At 45.4% G+C, this 20,389-nt stretch overlaps 1 protein-coding gene across 3 annotated transcripts in view; it reads left to right on the top strand.

Annotated features, from left to right (window-relative positions):
- LOC110496816 (protein capicua homolog) overlaps positions 1-19,623 on the top strand; it is a 45,910-nt gene extending 26,287 nt beyond the window's left edge. Inside the window, exons 10-20 of one of the 3 annotated variants that reach the window (XM_036952765.1) lie at positions 40-122; positions 416-1,316; positions 9,105-9,244; positions 9,492-9,652; positions 11,321-11,868; positions 12,110-12,318; positions 12,507-12,652; positions 14,630-14,781; positions 16,013-16,156; positions 16,468-16,593; positions 16,812-19,623. In XM_036952765.1, coding sequence (XP_036808660.1) covers positions 40-122; positions 416-1,316; positions 9,105-9,244; positions 9,492-9,652; positions 11,321-11,868; positions 12,110-12,318; positions 12,507-12,652; positions 14,630-14,781; positions 16,013-16,156; positions 16,468-16,593; positions 16,812-17,098 — 2,897 coding nt within the window. In that variant the 3' untranslated portion in view covers positions 17,099-19,623. The remainder of the gene's footprint in view (positions 1-39; positions 123-415; positions 1,317-9,104; positions 9,245-9,491; positions 9,653-11,320; positions 11,869-12,109; positions 12,319-12,506; positions 12,653-14,629; positions 14,782-16,012; positions 16,157-16,467; positions 16,594-16,811) is intronic. The other 2 variants (XM_036952767.1, XM_036952766.1) reach the window with 2 other exon arrangements.
- The last annotated feature ends 766 nt before the right edge of the window (positions 19,624-20,389 follow it).

The raw sequence follows: 20,389 nt of genomic DNA, 5'->3' as shown, positions 1-20,389 counted from the left end.
CTTGTCTGATTGGACCTATCGGATCCTCTTTATTTCCAGAGGACTCGTGCCCTGAGGGATCCATAGACCTCAAGTGTAAAGAGAGAGTGACTGACAGTGACGAGGATGAGCCGGATGGACAGGTACCCTACACGTTTAGCCGTATAGCCTCTTAGACCTTTGGACTGTAGGTGCTATGAACTAGCTACAATTTAGATTTCATGGGTAATGGAACTGCCAAATGAAGTAGCATAGCCATACTGAATTTGAACAGATATATATTCAATTCCCACTCTTTCCTCCCACCCATGCTAAGATGGTTTGAGTCTGATCCGTTTCATTCCCCCACCAGTTTTGAATTCTACACTGGTGCACTGAGAGACTTAATTGAGGAGGGACCTTAGTTAATGTTTCTCTTTGATCTCTCCCCGTCCAGCGAGTCTTCCAGCCAGTGGTCCGCTCCTCTCTCCCCTATGCCACCAGCACCTCCCACGCCGACTCTCACTCCGACTCTACCAAGGGGAACACAGGGGGGAGCACTGGAGAGAGCTCTGAGAGGAAGAGAAAACGAGGGATGGAGGGAGGAGAAGAGGGAAGTGGAGAATCCAAAAGAGGAGGTGGAGGGGGGCAGGTTCCCTCTAATTCCATCCCTGGATCGGTGCCCTTCACCTCGACCGCCGCTCTGGGTTATGGACTCACCCAGGTGCTCGGTGCAGTCCGGATGGCCCCCACCATGGTGACCAATGTGGTATGCCCCATCGCCAGCACGCCCATCCCTATCACCAGCAAGCCAATGGAAGGCCCCATCGCCCTCAGTGCCCTCCCTGGGGAGAAGAAAGCCACGCTTCTGATTGGTGGACCGGGAGCAGTAGGTGGGCCTAACACAGCAGGGGGTGGGTACTTGTCCTCGTCCTCTCCCAATCCCGTGAGTGTGGGGCCGGGGGGGCTGCAGGTCACCAGTCTAGTGCTGGGAGGAGCTTTCCCCAACCAGTCTATACAGCTCATAGCCCCGCATCAGCATCTCTTAAGCCCCACCCACAGCACCCTGCCACTTCCCCTCCCCCTGCTGCAGCCCCAGTTCCTTCCTGCCGCCTCTCTCACCTCCGCTGGCGGTGCCAAGCCTGGCCTCACCCAGGTGCAGTACATCCTGCCCATCCTGTCTTCTGTCAGTGCCAACCCCAAGAGCCCCTCCCCCCAGCTAACCCAGCAGCCAACCGGCGTCCTCACGCTGCCCTCCACTCCGCCCACCCATGTCTTCCAGGCCAATGGAATACATTCGGGGGCAGGAGCGGGAATAAGATATGCCGCAGTGGGAGGGGTCAGTCCTGGAGCAAGAGGTGAGAGAGAGGAGTGATTGGCTGACAGGGATGGAAAAGGGGTGGACCTATGGAAAAGGGGAGGGTACTTTGCTATATACAAGGGGATATGCTTACAACCATCCAAGATTCATACAGTTGAAGTCGGAAGTTTACATACACTTAGGTTGGAGTCATTAAAACTCGTTTATCAACCACTCCACAAATTTCTTGTTAACCTCTCTGGGATATTCGGGATGGTAGCATCCCACCTCAACAACAGCCAGTGAAAGTGCAGGGCGCCAAATTCAAAACAACAGAAATCCCATAATTCAAATTCCTCAAACAAGTATTTCACACCATTTTAAAGATAAACTTGTTGTAAATCCAGCCACAGTGTCCGATTTCAAAAAGGCTTTACGACGAAAGCACACCAAATGATTATGTTAGGTCAGTACCTAGTCACAGAAAAACACAGCCATTTTTCAGTCACAAAAAGCAGAAATAGAGATAAAATGAATCACTAACCATTGATGATCTTCATCAGATGACACTCATAGGACTTCATGTTACACAATACATGTATGTTTTGTTCGATAAAGTTCATATTTATATCCAAAAATCTCAGTTTACATTGGCGTGTTACTTTCAGTAGTTCCAAAACATCCGGTGATTTTGCAGAGAGCCACATCAATTTACAGAAATACTCAAAATAAACATTGCTAAAAGATACAAGTGGAATTTTAGATCCACTTCTCGTTAATGCAACCGCTGTGTCAGATTTCAAAAAAGCTTTACCGAAAAAGCACACCATGCAATAATCTGAGTACGGCGCTCAGACAACAAAGCAAGCCATACAGATATCCGCCATGTTGTGGAGTCAACAGTCATAAATAGCATTATAAATATTCACTTACCTTTGATGCTCTTCATCAGAATGCACTCCCAGGAATCCCAGTTCCACAATAAATGTTTGATTTGTTCGATAAAGTTAACTTCTTCGATATAGGGGGCGCTCTTTTAATTATTGGATGAAAAACGTTCCCGTTTTAAACAAGATATTTTGTCACGAAAAGATGCTCGACTATGCATATAATTGACAGCTTTGGAAAGAAAACACTCTGACGTTTCCAAAACTGCAAAGATATTGTCTGTGAGTGCCACAGAACTGATGTTACAGGCGAAACCCAGATAAAAATCCAATCAGGAAGTGCCACATTTTTTGAAACCGCCTCATTCCAATGACTCCTTATATGGCTGTGGAGGAGCTAGGAGTCAGCTTACGTTTTCCACGTTTTCCCCAAGGTGGCTGCAGCATTGTGACGTATTTGTAGGCATATCATTGGAAGATTGACCATAAGAGACTACATCTACCAGGTGGTCGCTTGGTGTCCTCCGTCGCAATTATTGCGTAATCTCCAGCTGCAGTATTTTTCCGTTTGCCTTTGATGAGAAACCGACTGCCAGGAATGATTTTTCATCAAATAGAATTGTGAAAAACACCTTGAGGATTTATTCTAAACCACGTTTGCCATGCTTCTGTCGATATTATGGAGCTAATTTGGAAAAAAGTTTTGCATTTTCGTTTTTTTTTCTTAGCCAAACGTGATGAACAAAACGGAGCTATTTCTCTTACACAAATAATCTTTTTGGAAAAAATTTACATTTGCTATCTAACTGAGAGTCTCGTCATTGAAAACATCCGAAGTTCTTCAAAGGAAAATTATTTTATTTGAATGCTTTTCTTGTTTTTGTGAAAATGTTGCCTGCTGAATGCTAGGCGTAATGCTATGCTAGGCTATCAATACTCTTACACAAATGCTTGTGTAGCTTTGGTTAAAGCATATTTTGAAAATCTGAGATGACAGTGTTGTTAACAAAAGGCTAAGCTTGTGTTTCAATATATTTATTTCATTTCATTTGCGATTTTCATGAATAGGAAACGTTGCGTTATGGTAATGAGCTTGAGGCTATGATTACGCTCCCGGATACGGGATTGCTCGACGCTAAAGGTTAATCATTTATGTCCAAATACCTCCGGCAGACCTCTTAATCATTCAGCTCCCATTCCCCCCTACTTCACAGTAGAATCATCAAGCAAGGTTCTAAAGACCTTTTTTGCCCGCTTTGAGGACAATACAGTGCCACTGACACGGCCCGCAACTAAAACATGCGGACTCTCCTTCACTGCAGCCGACGTGAGGAAAACATTTAAACGTGTCAACCCTCGCAAGGCTGCAGGCCCAGACGGCATCCCCAGCTGCGCCCTCAGAGCATGCGCAGACCAGCTGGCTGGTGTGTTTACGGACATATTCAATCAATCCCTATCCCAGTCTGTTGTTCCCACATGCTTCAAGAGGGCCACCATTGTTCCTGTTCCCAAGAAAGCTAAGGGAACTGAGCTAAACGACTACCCCGTAGCACTCACTTCCGTCATCATGAAGTGCTTTGAGAGACTAGTCAAGGACCATATCACCTCCACCCTAACTGACACCCTAGACCCACTCCAATTTGCTTACCGCCCAAATAGGTCCACAGACGATGCAATCTCAACCACACTGCACACTGCCCTAACCCATCTGGACAAGAGGAATACCTATGTGAGAATGCTGGTCATCGACTACAGCTCGGCATTTAACACCATAGTGCCCTCCAAGCTCGATACCCTGGGTCTCGACCCCGCCCTGTGCTACTGGGTACTGGACTTCCTGACGGGCCGCCCCCAGGTGGTGAGGGTAGGCAACAACATCTCCACCCCGCTGATCCTCAACAATGGGGCCCCTCAGGAAAATAACCTCACACTCAACGTCAACAAAACTAAGGAGATGATTGTGGACTTCAGGAAACAGTAGAGGGAACACCCCCCTCGATGGAACAGTAGTGGAGAGGGTAGTAAGTTTTAAGTTCCTCGGCGTACACATCACAGACAAACTGAATTGGTCCACCCACACAGACAGCATCGTGAAGAAGGCGCAGCAGCGCCTCTTCAACCTCAGGAGGCTGAAGAAATTTGGCTTGTCACCAAAAGCACTCACAAACTTCTACAGATGCACAATCGAGAGCATCCTGTCGGGCTGTATCACCGCCTGGTACGGCAACTGCTCCGCCCACAACCGTAAAGCTCTCCAGAGGGTAGTGAGGTCTGCACAACGCATCACCGGGGGCAAACTACCAGCCCTCCAGGACACCTACACCACCCGATGTCACAGGAAGGCCATAAAGATCATCAAGGACAACAACCACCCGAGCCACTGCCTGTTCACCCCGCTATCATCCAGAAGGCGAGGTCAGTACAGGTGCATCAAAGCTGGGACCGAGAGACTGAAAAACAGCTTCTATCTCAAGGCCATCAGACTGTTAAACGGCCACCACTAATATTGAGTGGCTGCTGCCAACACACTGACTCAACTCCAGCCACTTTAATAATGGGAATTGATGGGAAATGATGTAAAATATATCACTAGCCACTTTAACCTTTCTGATCTCCCCATCCCGGATCCGGGATCGTGAATACAGACTCAAGCTCATTACCATAACGCAACGTTAACTATTCATGAAAATCGCAAATGAAATAAATATGCTAGCTCTCAAGCTTAGCCTTTTGTTAACAACACTGTCATCTCAGATTTTCAAAATATGCTTCTCAACCATTGCAAAACAAGCATTTGTGTAACAGTATTGATGGCTAACGTAGCATTTAGCATTAGCATTCAGCTGGCAACATTTACACAAAAAAACAGAAAAGCATTCAAATAAAATAATTTACCTTTGAAGAACTTCAGATGTTTTCAATGAGGAGACTCTCAGATAGCAAATGTTCAGTTTTTCCTGAAAGATTATTTGTTTAGGACAAATCGCTCCGTTTTCTGCGTCACGTTTAGCTATGAAAAAACCCCTGTATCCAGGATTGTGTAAATCTATCAGCAAGCTCATTAGCATAACACAACGTTAACTATTTATGAAAATCGCAAATGAAATGAAATAAATATGCCATCTCTCAAGCTTAGCCTTTTGTAAACAACACTGTCATCTCAGATTTTCAAAATATGCTTCTCAACCATAGGAAAACAATCATTTGTGTAAAAGTAGCTAGCTAGCGTTAGCATTTCGCGTTAGCATTTAGCGTTAGCATTAGCGTTAGCATCCAGCACGCAACATTAACAAAAACATAAAAGCCTTCAAATAAAATAATTTATGTTTTTTTATGTTTTCAATGAGGATACTCTCAGTTAGATAGCAGATGCTCAGTTTTTCCAAAAAGATTCCTTGTGTATTAGAAATAGCTCCGTTTTATACATCACATTTGGCTACCAAAAAAAATCCGAAAATTCAGTCCTCAAAACGCGAACTTTTTTCCAAATTAACTCCATAATATCGACTGAAAACATGGCAAACGTTGTTTAGAATCAATCATCAAGGTGTTTTTCACATATCTCTTCATTGATACATCGTTCTTGGACACATGCTTTCTCCCCTGAATCAAATGGTAAAGTAGAAGCAGCTGGCAATTGCGCACCGAATTCGACGCAGGACACCAGGCGGACACTTGGAAAATGTAGTCTCTTATGGTCAATCTTCCAATGATATGCCTACAAATACGTCACAATGCTGCTAAGACCTTGGGCGAACGACAGAAAGTGTAGGCTCATTCGTTGCGCAATCACAGCCATATAAGGAGAGAATGGAAAACAGAGCTTCAGAAATTCTGCTAATTCCTGGGTGATGCATCATCTTGGTTTCGCCTGTAGAATGAGTTCTGGGGCACTTACAGACAAAACCTTTGCAGATTCTGAAACTTCAGAGTGTTTTCTTTCCAAAACTGTCAAGAATATGCATAGCGAGCATCTTTTCGTGACAAAATATCGCGCTTAAAACGGGAACGTTTTTTATCCAAAAATGAAATAGCGCCCCTAGAGCTCTAACAGGTTAAACAATGCTATCTAATATAATGTTTACATTCCATACATTATTCATCTCATATGTATACGTATATACTGTACTCTATATCATCTACTGCATCTTTATGTAATACATGTATCACTAGCCACTTTAACTATGCCACTTTGTTTACATACTCATCTCATATGTATATACTGCACTCAATACCATCTACTGTATCTTGCCTATGCCGCTCTGTACCATCACTCATTCATATATCTTTATGCACATATTCTTTATCCCCTTACACTTGTGTCTATAAGGTAGTAGTTTTGGAATTGTTAGCTAGATTACTTGTTGGTTATTACTGCATTGTCAGAACTAGAAGCACAAGCATTTCGCTACACTCGCATTAACATCTGCTAACCATATGTATGTGACAAATAAAATTTGATTTGATGATTTAGTGGAAGCCTTAGGAAGTGCAATATGACCCCATTTCCACTGTATATTGGATAGGCAAAGAGTTGAAAAACTACAAACCTCAGATTACCCAATTCCTGGTTGGATTTTTTCTCAGGTTTTTATTTCTGCCATATGAGTTATGTTACACTCACAGACATCAATCAAACAGTTTTAGAAACTTCAGAGTGTTTTCTATCCAAATCGACTAATTATATGCATATTCTAGCTTTTAGGACTGAGTAGCAGGCAGTTTACTTTGGGCACCTTTTTATCCAAGCTACTCAATACTGCCCCCCTGTCCCAAAGAAGTTAACAAACTATAGTTTTGGCAAGTCGGTTAGGACATCTACTTTGTGCATGACACAAGTCATTTTTCCAACAATTGTTTACAGACAGATTATTTAACTTATAGTTCACTGTATCACAATTCCAGTGGGTCAGAAATTTACATACACTAAATTGACTGTGCCTTTAAACAGCTTGGAAAATTCCAGAAAATTATGTCATGGCTTTAGAAGGTTCTGATAGGATAATTGAGTTTGAGTCAATTGGAGGTGTACCTGTGGATGTATTTCAAGGCCTACCTTCTTTGCTAAGTGCCTCTTTGCTTGACATTATGGGAAAATCAAAAGAAATCAGCCAACATCTCAGAAACATTTTTTCCAAACACCTGAAGGTACCACGTTCATTTGTACAAACAATAGTACAATAGTATAAACTCCATGGCAGCCGTCATACCGCTCAGGAAGGAGACGCGTTCTGTCTCCTAGAGATGAACGGACTTTGGTGCAAAAAGTGCAAGTCAATCCCAGAACAACAGCAACGGACCTTGTGAAGATGCTGGAGGAAACGGGTACAAAAGTATCTATATCCACAGTAAAACGAGTCCTATATCGACACTGCTCCAAAACCGCCATAAAAAAGCCAGACTACAGTTTGCAACTGCACATGGGGACAAAGATCGTACTTTTTATAGAAATTTCCTCTGGTCTGATGAAACCAAAATAGAACTGTTTGGCCATAATGACCATTGTCATGTTTGGAGGAAAAAGGGGGAGGCTTGCAAGCTGAAGACACCATCCCAACCGTGAAGCACGGGGGTGGCAGCATCATGTTGTGGGGTGCTTTGCTGCAGGAGGGTCTGGTGCACTTCACAAAATATATGTCATCATGAGAAAGCAAAATTATGTGGATATATTGAAGCAACATCTCAAGACATCAGTCAGGAAGTTAAAGCTTGGTCGCAAATGGGTCTTCCAAATGGACAATGACCCCAAACATACTTCCAAAGTTGTGGCAAAATGGCTTAAGGACAACAATGTCAAGGTATTGGAGTGGCCATCACAAAGCCCTGACCTCAATCCTATAGAAAATTTGTGGGCAGAATTGAAAAAGAGTGTGTGAGCAAGGAGGCCTAGAAACCTGACTCAGTTACACCAGCTCTGTCAGGAGGAGCGGGCCAAAATTCACGCAATTTATTGTGGGAAGCTTGTGGAAAGCTACCCAAAAAGTTTGACCTAAGTTAAACAATTTAAAGGCAATGCCACCAAATACTAATTGAGTATATGTAGACTTCTGACCCACTGGGAATGTGATGAAAGAAATAAAAGCTGAAATAAATCATTCTCTCTACTATTATTCTGACATTTCACATTCTTAAAATAAAGTGGTGATCCTAACTGACCTAAGACAGGGAATCTTTACTTGGATTAAATGTCAGGAATTGTGAAAAACTGAGTTTAAATGTATTTGGCTAAGGTGTATGTAAACTTCCGACTTCAACTGTATGTCTAAGTGTTATTTTTTGGGGGGAAATTAGTTGAAGTCCCCTTCAATCCCAGAATACGTGTAACCTTCTATTTAGTCTCGCATATCCCTGCTCTTTAATATTACCTGTAAGTGAGTACATTTACATGCAACCAAATAATTCAATATTAATCGGATTATGGCAGTAGACAGATTATGCAACACTTTAGGCTGCTTATCTTCATCAGCATAAGGTCAACATAGAAGTGAGCATACACAGATTAAAACAGCTGGTTTTCAGAACAATCTTTCAAATGATTAGGACATGTTAAAACCTTAATCGACGTTCCAGCGGTGGAACCAAATGGTGGAACCAAAAGGTGAAACCAAATGATTCACTGTGGTTGAACATTTTATTTTGATTGGTGATTTCCTGCATTTATCAGAGTGCCATCAGGTAGCCTGATTTCAGATGTGTCCATGTGTGAACAGGATTATTAGGGAAATCGTTCTTCTTGCAAAGCATGTAAATGTTTTCATCAAACTGTTATGCTAATCTAACTATCTCCAATATTTGCATACTCAGTGAGAGAGAATTCATCACCTTATGATTGTCATTAGTTGTCATGTCAACAGTCTTACCTCAACTGCTCTCTCTGTCTCTCTGTTTCTCTCTTTAATTTCTCTCTCTCTGTTTCTCTTTCTTTCTCTCTTTCTCTCTCTCTCTCTCTCTTTCATCAGCCCAAGCCCAGTCTCCAGTCTTGCAGAGCAAGATGTTGGTTCCCATGGCAACAGTGAGAACAGGCTCTACTCCTCCTCAGCCCATCTCCCACGTGGCCCCTCCCCTTCCTGTGCAAAATGGTGCTCTACCAGGAAACAAGGTAGTGGCTATTACACACAAGCATACCACAGAACAGCAACTTGTAGACCTCTTTCCGGAAAAAAGGCTTGAACATTGGTCAAATACATAGGCACACACTGTGATGATCACAATATAGGCATTAAGCAAACATGATCTACAGTTCAATTTGTTGTTACTGCGGGAATAAAACCACAACTCTGATGGTGCAAGTATGCATGTGGACCACTAGCCTCCTGGCTGACCTGTGTGTGTGTTGTCCTGCACAGATCATCCACATCGCCCCCATGACAATGGTCCAGACAAATGTCCACCCTGCTGGAGCAGTGCATGCTGGGAGTCCCTTCCCTGTATCCATGGCAACAGCCACTGTGATGACTCCGGGCATCAAACCCCCTCAGACTGTATTGCTGACGTCGCCTCCAACAAGGTACTCACTTTAAACCTACAATAAATGTCTGATTATACAGTATGTTCAGTGCATTTGGAAAGTATTCAGACTCCTTGACTTTTTCCACATTTTGTTACGTTACAGACTGGATTTTTTAAAAGTGTCCTCATCAATCTATACACAATGCCCCATAATGACAAAGCGAAAACAGGTGTTTAGAAATGTTTGCAAATGTATTCAGACTCTTTGCTATGTGACTTGAAATTGAGCTCTGGGGCATCCTGTTTCCATTGAGCATCCTTGAAATGTTTCTACAACTTGATTGGAGTCCACTTGTGGTAAATTCAATTGATTGGACATGATTTGGAAAGGCACACACCTGTCTATATTTAGGTCCCACAGTTGACAGTGCATGTCAGTGCAATACCCAAGCCTTGACATCAAAGGAATTGTCCGTAGAGCTCCGAGGCAGGATTGTCGAGGCATAGGGGATATGGGGAAGGGTACCAAAACATTTCTGCAGCATTGAAGGTCCCCAAGAACACAGTGGCCTCCATTATTCTTAAATGGAAGAAGTTTGGAACCACTAAGACTATTCCTAGAGCTGACCACCCGGTCAAACTGAGCAATCGGGGGAGAAGGGGGTGACCAAGAGCGCAATGGTCACATTGACAGAGCTCCAGAGTTCCTCTGTGGAGATGGGAGAACCTTCCAGAAGGACAACCAGCAATCAGGCCTTTATGGTGGTGTTGCCAGACAGAAGCCACTCCTCAGTAAAAGGCACATGACAGCCTGCTTTGAGCCAAAAGTCACCTAAAGACTCTCAGACCATGAGAAACAAGATTCTCTGGTCTGATGAAACCACGATTGAACTCTTGGGCCTGAATGCCAAGAGTCACGTCTGGAGGACACCTGGTATCATCCCTATGGTGAAGCATGGTGGTGGCAGCATCATGCTGTGGGGATGTTTTTCAGAGGCAGGGACTGGGAGACAGGATCGAGGGAGAGATGAATGGAGCAAAGTACAGAGAGATCCTTGATGAAAGCCTGCTCCAGAGCGTTCAGGACCTCAGACTGGGGCGAAGGTCCACCTTCCAACAGGACAACAACCCTAAGCACGCAGCCAAGACAAAGCAGGAGTGGTTTCGGGTCAAGTCTCTGAATGTCCTTGAGTGGCCCAGCCATAGCCCGGACTTGAACCCGATCTAACATCTCTGGAGAGACCTGAAAATAGCTGTGCAGCGACGATCCCTATCCAACCTGACAGAGCTTGAGAGGATCTGCAGAGAAGAATGAGAGAAACTCCCCAAATATAGCTGTGCCAAGCTTGTAGTGCCATACCCAAAAAGACTCGGGGCTTTAATTGCTGCCAAAGCTGATTCAACAAAGTACTGAGTAAAGGATCTGAATACTTATGTAAATGTGATATTTCAATTTCTAAAAAAACAGTTTTTCCTTTGTCATTATGGGGTACTGTATGTAGATTGAGGGGGGGGGGAAACAATTTAATCCATTTTAGAGTAAGGCTGTAGCATAACAAAATGTGGAAAAAGTCAATGGGTCTGAATACTTTCCAATGCACTGTATGTCCCACTATTACTTTCACATGGCAGTTGCTTTTAGTTTATTGTGGCTGGTCAATTGACCTTCATCAGAACAGTGTGTTCATAGCTAACCCATCTGCTTTTTGTCTCTTCTTCACTCTAGGATCACTTATGTCCAATCCAGCACTGGAGTGGTCTCCACGGCAACGGTCCAGGCCCCTCTCTCTCCAGGACCCGCCTACCTGCCGTCGTCCCTGACGTCTCTGGGCTTCACCGCCATTGCTCCGGCCGGCCAAGCCCTGATGCAGCCTCTCGTAGCGGGCCAACCGCCCTTGCTAGCCCCAGCCCTTTCCCCTGGAGCCCCTGGGACGGGACGTCAACTCCTCACCGCCATCTACCCGGCCCCAAGCATCACCCTAGCGTCAGGTGTGGTCGCCATGACCTCCGTGCCCCCCAATTTGGCTCAAGAAGTGTCTGGCCAATCATCAGCCTCGGCTGTCGGCGTGCAGGGTTCAAAGGACGTTACCCGGTCACTTGAAGAGGGAATGCCACACCTGACTGCAGAGTTGGAGCAAAAGTCACAGGTGGAGGGCCAGGCCCAACGGAAGAACAAGGCTCAGATAAAGAAAGAGAATACGACGGAGGATGTCGAGGCATATAGCAAACCTGGTGCTAACTCAATGGCTATGTCCAGCAGCAATATACCAACAGGTACGTCGAAACTGTAGTCCGCCTCCCCTCACCTTCACGCTGTACCTTTGCACCCCCCCCCCCCCCCCCCCCTCCTCTATCGCCTCCATTTCTCCTTCCCTCTCTTCCCTTCTCTGCTTATGGCCTTTTTGAATGTACTTTCAGTGCATCTCTTTTGCTATAGTTGCCTCTTTTATAACTAGCTATGTTACAATATATTATTACTAGGAATCATGAGCCACTATTGTACATTTTCCTGCAGGGAGTGAAGAAGACGGTGGTCGAGCCAGCCACATGAAAGAAGAGAATACGGACGATGACCGAGATTATGCCAGAGGGAATGGAGAGAGGGAGAGGGAGATAAAGAAGGAGAGTGGGACGCCTGAACCAGAGGAGTCCAGGGAGGCAGAGGATTGGCCCCATGAGGGCCACAACAAAGGGGACAGTGGCAATGGGGGCCACAGCAAAGAGGTACGAGACTCTGGGTTTTGCTGAAGATTAAGCACCCATCGAAAACAATGACTTCTGTTGAGATTGCAAAACGCAATGCAAACAATTGGATTATCGCGATGTAAACAATTATCACAAGCACTTATCAAGGACAAGGCTTTCTCTCTCTCGCTCTCTCTCTCTCTCTCTCTCTCTCTCTCTCTCTCCAGGCTGGACCGAGGGAACCTCTCCACCCTACCACAGGACTGGACCCTCCTCCACCTCCCCCACAGACTGACAGGGACACGCCCCCCTCAGCCAAGAAGACCAAATTCCGCCCCCCGCCGCTCAAAAAGCCCTCAGACGCCATTGAAAAGTGAGTGACAGGGATGGGGGGATGGGTGCAATGGGAGGATATGAAAACACATCACCATCACGTTGCTTCTCTCTGTGGTCACTATGTGGTACATTTTTGACAGTTGACAGTTAAGACCAAGTGGAGAAGAATTTGTAGCCAGGGAATCAGTTGGTTGGAGCTTGGTGCTTACATCACTAGCGTTGAGGGTTCCATCCAGACCCGGCGACAGGATAACGTGACTAAGGGGGCAGTTGAAATTGGCATTTTTTGGGGGGGGGGGGGAATTCTTGCATTTGGAATTACGTTGGATTCTGTTTATATCATGCTGCACCATAATAAACATGAAGCTCAAATGCAGAGACTCTGAGATCATTGAGGGCTTTTGAAGTGACCGGTCGGCGCGATCGGTAGCCTTTCTCCATTGCACTGCATCAGCGTCAAATAGGGTCCCCTCTAGCAGTCGTAAGGACAACGATTCAGAAGGAGGCATGCAGGTAGCAATGCAAATGAGTGTTGGATTTATTTACACAGCGCTGGTGTTTCGGAGATGACGATGATATTTACAAATGTACGGGCACTTAAATACATTTGGCCACACATGTTCTCGCTCGTTCACACAACGTTAAACATGACGGAGGAACCGGACGCATGCCCTCCGAACGAGAAATGGACAGGAAACTGGTAAATGCAATGAAGTAGATCAAACGTTTGTGTGCTCTCCAAAACAACGTTTCCACTTGGAGAATGGTATGAATCCGTATTATACTGAATGTCTTATCCGCATTTCCTTAACCAACCTAAATGAATGGGGGAGTATGTTGGGATTAAAAGTAACTTTGCGAGTATATTTCGGGGTTAAAAGTAACTTCACTGATGAATATATGTAGTTCGCGGAGCATTGATTAACAGGGACAACCAATTGACACAATGAAACAAATAGTGCTCACGAATTAGCGCCTGTCAGTGCTCTAATAGTGGAGAGAGACGTGGCTATACAGCGTCTTTGCTTATTCTGGTCTCAACATTTTTAAATGATGCTCGAGACACGTTCCTCCCACGTCGGCAGGAACCTCAATAACATTGCCAGGATGTAGCAGTGGTCAGTCTCCCTTCAACTGAAATGAATACGGTTCAGTATTTCTACCCCCCCCTTAAACGCACACATTACCCAAACTAATGGACATGTGACGGCGAGGCAGAATGGCACATTCCAAGTGAGCACTGGACACATGCTGCATATTGACCAACATGGTATGGATGACACTCCATATGGTTGATTGTGGGCAGATGAACACTTTGCCCAGGCCCTAAACACAATCCACTAATCTTTTGGCGATGGGGCACAAACTTCCACGCATGGGCCTTTGTTGAAGCAAGTTAAGGGAGCATTCTCTCCTGAAAGATGCACAGTGGACACTGGGGTTGTCTCCAGACGGACCAGCAGTGACACAACTTCCATGCCACACCCAGGAACATATTGCGGTGCAGTCATTTTCCCGGGGAAAGGGTCAGAGCACATCCTCTCCAGGCTCCGGAGACACTCCTGCAGAGCCCCCCCCCCCCCTATAGGAACAGGAGAGAACCAGGAAGGAGATAGTTCAGTCTCCAACACGGCGTCCTCACCAGGGCCAGACTGGTAAACTTGAACCCGCCCTTACAGTATAAATCAAAAAATGACAGGCGGTGGCGTATCACATTATTCACTTAGCTTACCGCAAAGATGAGAAGTGTTTTTCCCCCCTGCTTTTTATGGAAACCCAGAGGAGTCATACCTAACCGCCCCAGTGGCTTTCGAGAGCTCCCCTACACACACCGCGGCGCTCTCTCCACAGTGGAGATGCATCTTTTTTTTTGACCCAACCTGTCACACTATTTTTATATAGTGAAAATAAAACTGAGGTGCACAAGCCCCTTTTTTTAGCCCACTCGTGGAACCGGGTACGGTTGGGTCCCAACATGGGTGTCATAAAATCAAACTATATTTCAACTGTACAGGGTCCTGTCGGGGTCCTATTTCGAGGAGCGCTTTGCCGAGCTGCCAGAGTTCAGGCCAGAAGAAGTGCTGCCCTCTCCCACCCTCCAGAGTCTGGCCACCTCCCCCCGAGCCATACTGGGCAGCTACCGGAAGAAGAGGAGGAACTCCACAGGTGAGAGAGAGAGATTTTGTCGTGCAGTGAGGTTTGTCCTACATTTTGCCACTTGGTAGGCCGTCATTGTAAATAAGAATTTGTTCTTAGTTGACTTGCCTAGTTAAATCAAACAAAATGTTCAAAAAGTGCTTCTGTTTCCACATAAATACATAGAATCAGTTGAAGAACACCCCATCAACCCCACTCACACAAAAAAGCTCATAAGTTCATGTCAGACAAGACTGCGACCAGGTGGCAGTTCCACACGATTAAAGAGATACTTTGGGATTCTGGCAATGCTAGCACATACCCATAGACTTCCAGTCATTGCTCTAACGCTGTATAACGCTTTCAGTTTCGCGGCTCCCGAGTGGCGCAGAGGTCTCAGGCCCCTGCATCTCAGTGCTCGAGGCGTAACTAAAGAGAACCTGGTTCGAATCCAGGCTGTATCACAATTGGCCCAGCGTCGTCCGGGTTTGGCCGGTGTCATTGTGAATAAGAATTTGTTCTTAAACTGACTTGCCAGGGTTAAATGAAAAACAGATTTAGGATTAGCTCGCAAAACGTAACTTCCTTCATACTTCTGACTTTGTGGAAGTAGATTCATTGCCAAAATCCCAAAGTATCCCTTTAAGTACATGCCAGCTGCAGTACATCATTGCCGTCTGCCTCTATGTCTCCCCTGCTGTTAAGCACTTTTATTGACAGGGGGACAAACTAACGTTTATAACTGTTCAGCCTGCATCTAGGCACCATATAACGCCTCATCGCTGGCATTAGCTGGAACTCTGCGTATGGGGTCCGATATGACCTTTCTGGCCTGTCTGATGACGGTCTCCTGGAAAATGAACTGGAGAGAGGAGGGAAGTGTCATGCCAATACTCTTCCCTGCTGTCTTGGTCAGTTTCAAGATTAAGGCTTTGAGCTGCACTGTCGGGTTAAACCTTATCCTGAAACAAGCATGACTGGGGAGAGAGTTGTCGAACATATTCAAAAGAAAACGTATTAAGAATCTAGCACGGCCGCTAAAATGAATTTGAACAGATTTCTTTCCTCCGTTGAAAACAGAGGTAGGATGTATTGTGGTTGCGTGTTCTATTGGATTCTGTGGTTAAAACACCTTCTCTTCATCCTCTATCCTCCGCCTCCTTCTTCACTCACTCCCATCTCCTTTTCCTCTGTATCTTCCTCCTCCCCCTCTTCTGTATCATTCTCTTGTTCTTCCTCCTCTTCTCCTTCTCCCCTTCAGACCTGGACTCGTCTGCAGAGGACCCCAGCTCTCCCAGGAGGAAGGCTGCCGCTCGGAGCCGTCTCTCCAGCTGCAGCTCGGAGCCCAACACACCAAAGAGCGAGGTCAAGTGTGAGGGGGACATCTTCACCTTCGACAGAGCCGGTATGTAGTGTGGAGTGTACGGAGGTCTGTTATAGGTGATGTCTTGTGTCCTAAATGGTGCCTTATGCAGTGCACTACTTTTGGCTAGGCCCCTGTAGCGTTTTCCTTAGTTAGTTTTCCCTTCCTCCTCACATTCTTTTCTCACTCATCAGTTTGGATTCCCCTCGGTGCCTCCTCTTTTCTACATTCTTCTCATCCCTCTCTTCTCTCAATCACCACCCTCTCCTCTCACTCTCTCTTCATATTACTCATGCTTCTCAACTATCTCTCATCCCTCCCTTCTCTCAATCACCGTCATTTCTCTACCGTAGGTGCTGAGTCTGAGGATGTCCTGGGGGAGATGGACAAAGTGCCGTACTCCTCTCTCCGGAGGACTCTGGACCAGCGCAGGGCTCTCGTTATGCAGCTCTTCCAGGAACACGGCTTCTTCCCTTCAGGTAACCACCCGGCACCATCTGCTTCTCTCATTGGCTCATGTAGCCAAATTGTTGACTGTCATTGGTCACCTTGTATACTGATTTTGTGGTTGAGCAAGGCCAGATTACAACCAACTAGTCTCTGATACAACCAGGCAAAGGTTGCACTGCAATAATTTTTCTTCAGAGAGGGCTCATCTTCTTTCCCTCTCCTCTCGTCCTCTGCCCCCCCCATCTAGCTCAGGCCACTGCAGCCTTCCAGGCACGATACTCAGACACCTTCCCCACCAAACTGTGTCTGCAGCTGAAGATCAGGGAGGTGAGGCAGAAGATCATGCAGACAGCCACACCTGGAACCCCCGGAATCTCTGAGCCCGGCGGGTCAACAACAGGGGTCATGGGTTCAACGGACTCCGCCTCGGCCGCCATCGGCTCCTCCAATACCAACACTCGAGATGGTACAGGGACAGAGCCAGGAGAAAGAGGGCGGAGTCCCGAGGAGCCCAGGAACGTGGGCAAATTGTAGAAATGGAAAGAAGGAGAGATGGAAAGAAGGAGAAAAGTAAGAGAATAGAGAAGGTGGAGAGAAAGTGTCAAAAGAGAGAGAGGAGTGTTGTTGTGTCCCACAGCATGTCCTTGTACATGTAGTAACAGGACATCAGTTTCACTTCGGCACAGTTCTGTACTGGCTGTACCCTCAGCACATTTGTAGTTTGACACAGAACATTCTGTGGTACACACCAGTGGAGGCTGGTGGGAGAAGCTATAGGAGAGGGGGATGGCTGGAATGGATTCATTGTAATGGCTGGAATGGAATAAAAGGAAAGGAGTCAAGCACGTGGTTTCCATATGTTTGATACCGTTCCATTTATTCCACTCCAGCCCTTACAACGAAACGAGCCCGTCCTCCTATAGCTCCCCCCCACCAGCCTCCACTGGTACACACATTCTTACTGTCTCTCTCTCGCGCACACACACCCCACCAACTCAGACTGTTACTCTTGGGTGGCAGTCACGAGCACTGTCACACAGATGTACACAATGGCACTTTGTAACAATTTGTGCGGATTCAGTTTGCAGCCCTCTGTTGCCATTGACTTCCCTCCCTCCACTCCTCAGCACAGTGGTTGGGATGTATCCAATGTAACATCCACTGATATTCCACAGCCCCTCTATGCTGCAACAACAGACAGCACTGAACTGGACACACACTGCACACACACAGTCTGCCAGTCAACTCAACACTCGCCTGACCAAGCCTTTGGCCTGCACAGTTTTTAGAGATTGGAGAAAGTGAGTCAACCATTGGCTCCCGAAAAAGGGAGGCTGGACTCAGCGTGACCATTGACCAATCCCTGGCCCAATCAGTAATCAACGTCACAGACAGGCTGAGTTCCTATTGGCTGGAGAGGATGTTGTATATTGAGGTTTCCCCCCTTGTGGACGCCGTTATGAGATATGAAATATGTAAAGATTGAAGGGTGATGCGTGACAAAGCAACAAACTCAACATTGGTTGGCTGTAAACGAGCACAGAGAAAGGCTGAACGAGACAAATCGTCCATTCATTGGTCAACTCAAGAGGCTGCGGATTCCACCAAGGAAGCCGGAAGCAGATGATGTGACATGGCTCACTTGGCTCCCAAGTGACAGTTGACAAGCAAAAGTAGATTTATAACCAACGTCTAGGAGTCACCCAGTGGATATGTTGCTTTATCTTGTATTGTTGCAGTGGAAATAACACGTTTTTTCTGTGGCCTGTTTTCTCTCTTGTGGCTCTCATTGGTGTTTCTCCAGCGTAAACTTATATAAAAGGGGTTTGGAAACAGCCCACGCAACCCCTCTTCTAAATTTTACTTTGGGCCATTCCCCCTCTCCCATGACTGCTCAGTAGACACATAGTGGAGGGGGCAGGCAGTTTGTTTTTAAACGTTGAAATCAGGTGTTTGCACAATGTGTGGTCTTGTGACTGCAATTTAAATCAGGAAAGTATTATTTTTAGAGATTGTTTCTTAGAAATAACCTTGTTGTTCAATGTTATCAATCCCCCCCTTCTTCCATTTGGAGCCCCTTTCCCCCTTGCTTCCTTTCCCTGCCCCTCTAACCAAGTGTTGTTAGAAAGTGCCCTTAAGCACTGGTCCAGGGTCAGTTCTGTTACGTAGCTCAGGATGGCTCTGGTTAGAGTTTAGTTCAGGGAAAACAGATCCTAGACCAGCCCCGTAGGGCATTCTCTGGAGCCCTCTCTCTTCCCTCTCTGCCACTTTATTTTTTTCCTTATTAAATGGTGCAATAGGACATTTGGAATGGGTGGGTTATGTGGGTCTGTGCCATAGATATTTACAGTACAGTCAGAAGACCCATTCTAACAACTATGGCATAAGAAGAACTCTCTGAGATTGCTATATTTGAAGAGATAGAGCATAGCTAACTAACTAAAGTCAAAGACATTCAAATAGCACTTTTTGCCTCTTCACTTGTTTTGGGAAGAGTTGGGGTAGTTATGGGTGTACCTTTATTTCTCTGTATACAGTTGGATGTGTGAAAAATATCTATATTTCCATATGTGCATATAGATGTTGTGTGTGTGTTTGCGCACATGCATGTATGGACTCGGCCACACCCTTCACATACCATACAATAAGACATTATCAATCATATGTTCTTCACATATACTGGAGGCAGTATTTTTTTTACAGTCACCAGGACTATTATATGCCACCTTGACTGTTATATTAATGAGATAGTCCAAGATCAAACGCATAGAATTTATCAAAGATTTGTTGAGTCTTGCAAAGGTGAGGCCTGAAATGATTCCGTGAACATGCATGTGCGCACGCAAACACACAGACAGACATACACACACACACACACACACACGAATGCGTGTACACTGTATGATTGTGCTTAAAATAAACTGTCCATACCTTGGAGAAGGAATTTTAGAATGAGAGAGATGAGTGTGAGCTCATAAACAGGCATGTTGACCATGTGCAATATTTCTAAGCAAAATAAACAACTAAATATTGAAAATATTAAAAGACCTAACACAATATCCTTGGTCTTTGACTTTGTTCTGAGTCAGATTAGTGAATGTGAGTGTGCTGGTTTGATGGAATCCATCTCTGTACAACTGACCCAAGATTCTAACGGAAGTGCCCCTGTAAGGTCGGTAATAACAAATAACTACTTTATCCTATGTAGATGTTATGCCTGAAGGTTGAGCGAGTACTGATACTTGAAATGATGACTGGAAGAGAATCTGAATTCAGAGAACGCGAACCTGTGACTCCCCCACACAGTCGACTATGGCTGCTTCCACGAAGTGAAATCCCCAGTATTTTGAGATTCCCTTTGTTGATTGATTTTCTATACACAAGTAGACACGTCACACCTGTCCATCAGTCATGTTAAAGTGGGATTACCTGCAATTACAATGTCAAGATCCTTCCTGCCAAGGCAGGTGGAGATATGAACTCAATCTCATGCTCATCAATCCAAAACTTGGTGTACCAGACCATTCAGAGATCTTGGGCAGTGTGTTGATTTAAAGAACCAATACCTGGGTGACACTATTTGCTTGTCCTTTAGTTGACATCAGGCACTACATTTGAGTCACTTTCCACTTCTGACATCATTGTTGTGAACTGTGTATTTGCCTCTGAAACAGACACCTGGGTTCAAGGCCAGGTCAGGAAACCCCAGAATTTGCTACAATGGTGTGAGAAATGGGAGGGCTCTGCTGTAAGGCCACCAGAGGCATGTGAAGGGTATTGAAATAAATATTAAGGATTATTTTGTAAATCTGCTATTTGGGATTC

Source organism: Oncorhynchus mykiss, chromosome 18 (assembly GCF_013265735.2).
Source record: "Oncorhynchus mykiss isolate Arlee chromosome 18, USDA_OmykA_1.1, whole genome shotgun sequence".
NCBI classification, from domain to species: domain Eukaryota; kingdom Metazoa; phylum Chordata; class Actinopteri; order Salmoniformes; family Salmonidae; genus Oncorhynchus; species Oncorhynchus mykiss.
The sequence above is the reverse complement of the archived record's forward strand: the minus strand, read 5'-3'. Positions and strand labels throughout refer to the sequence as shown.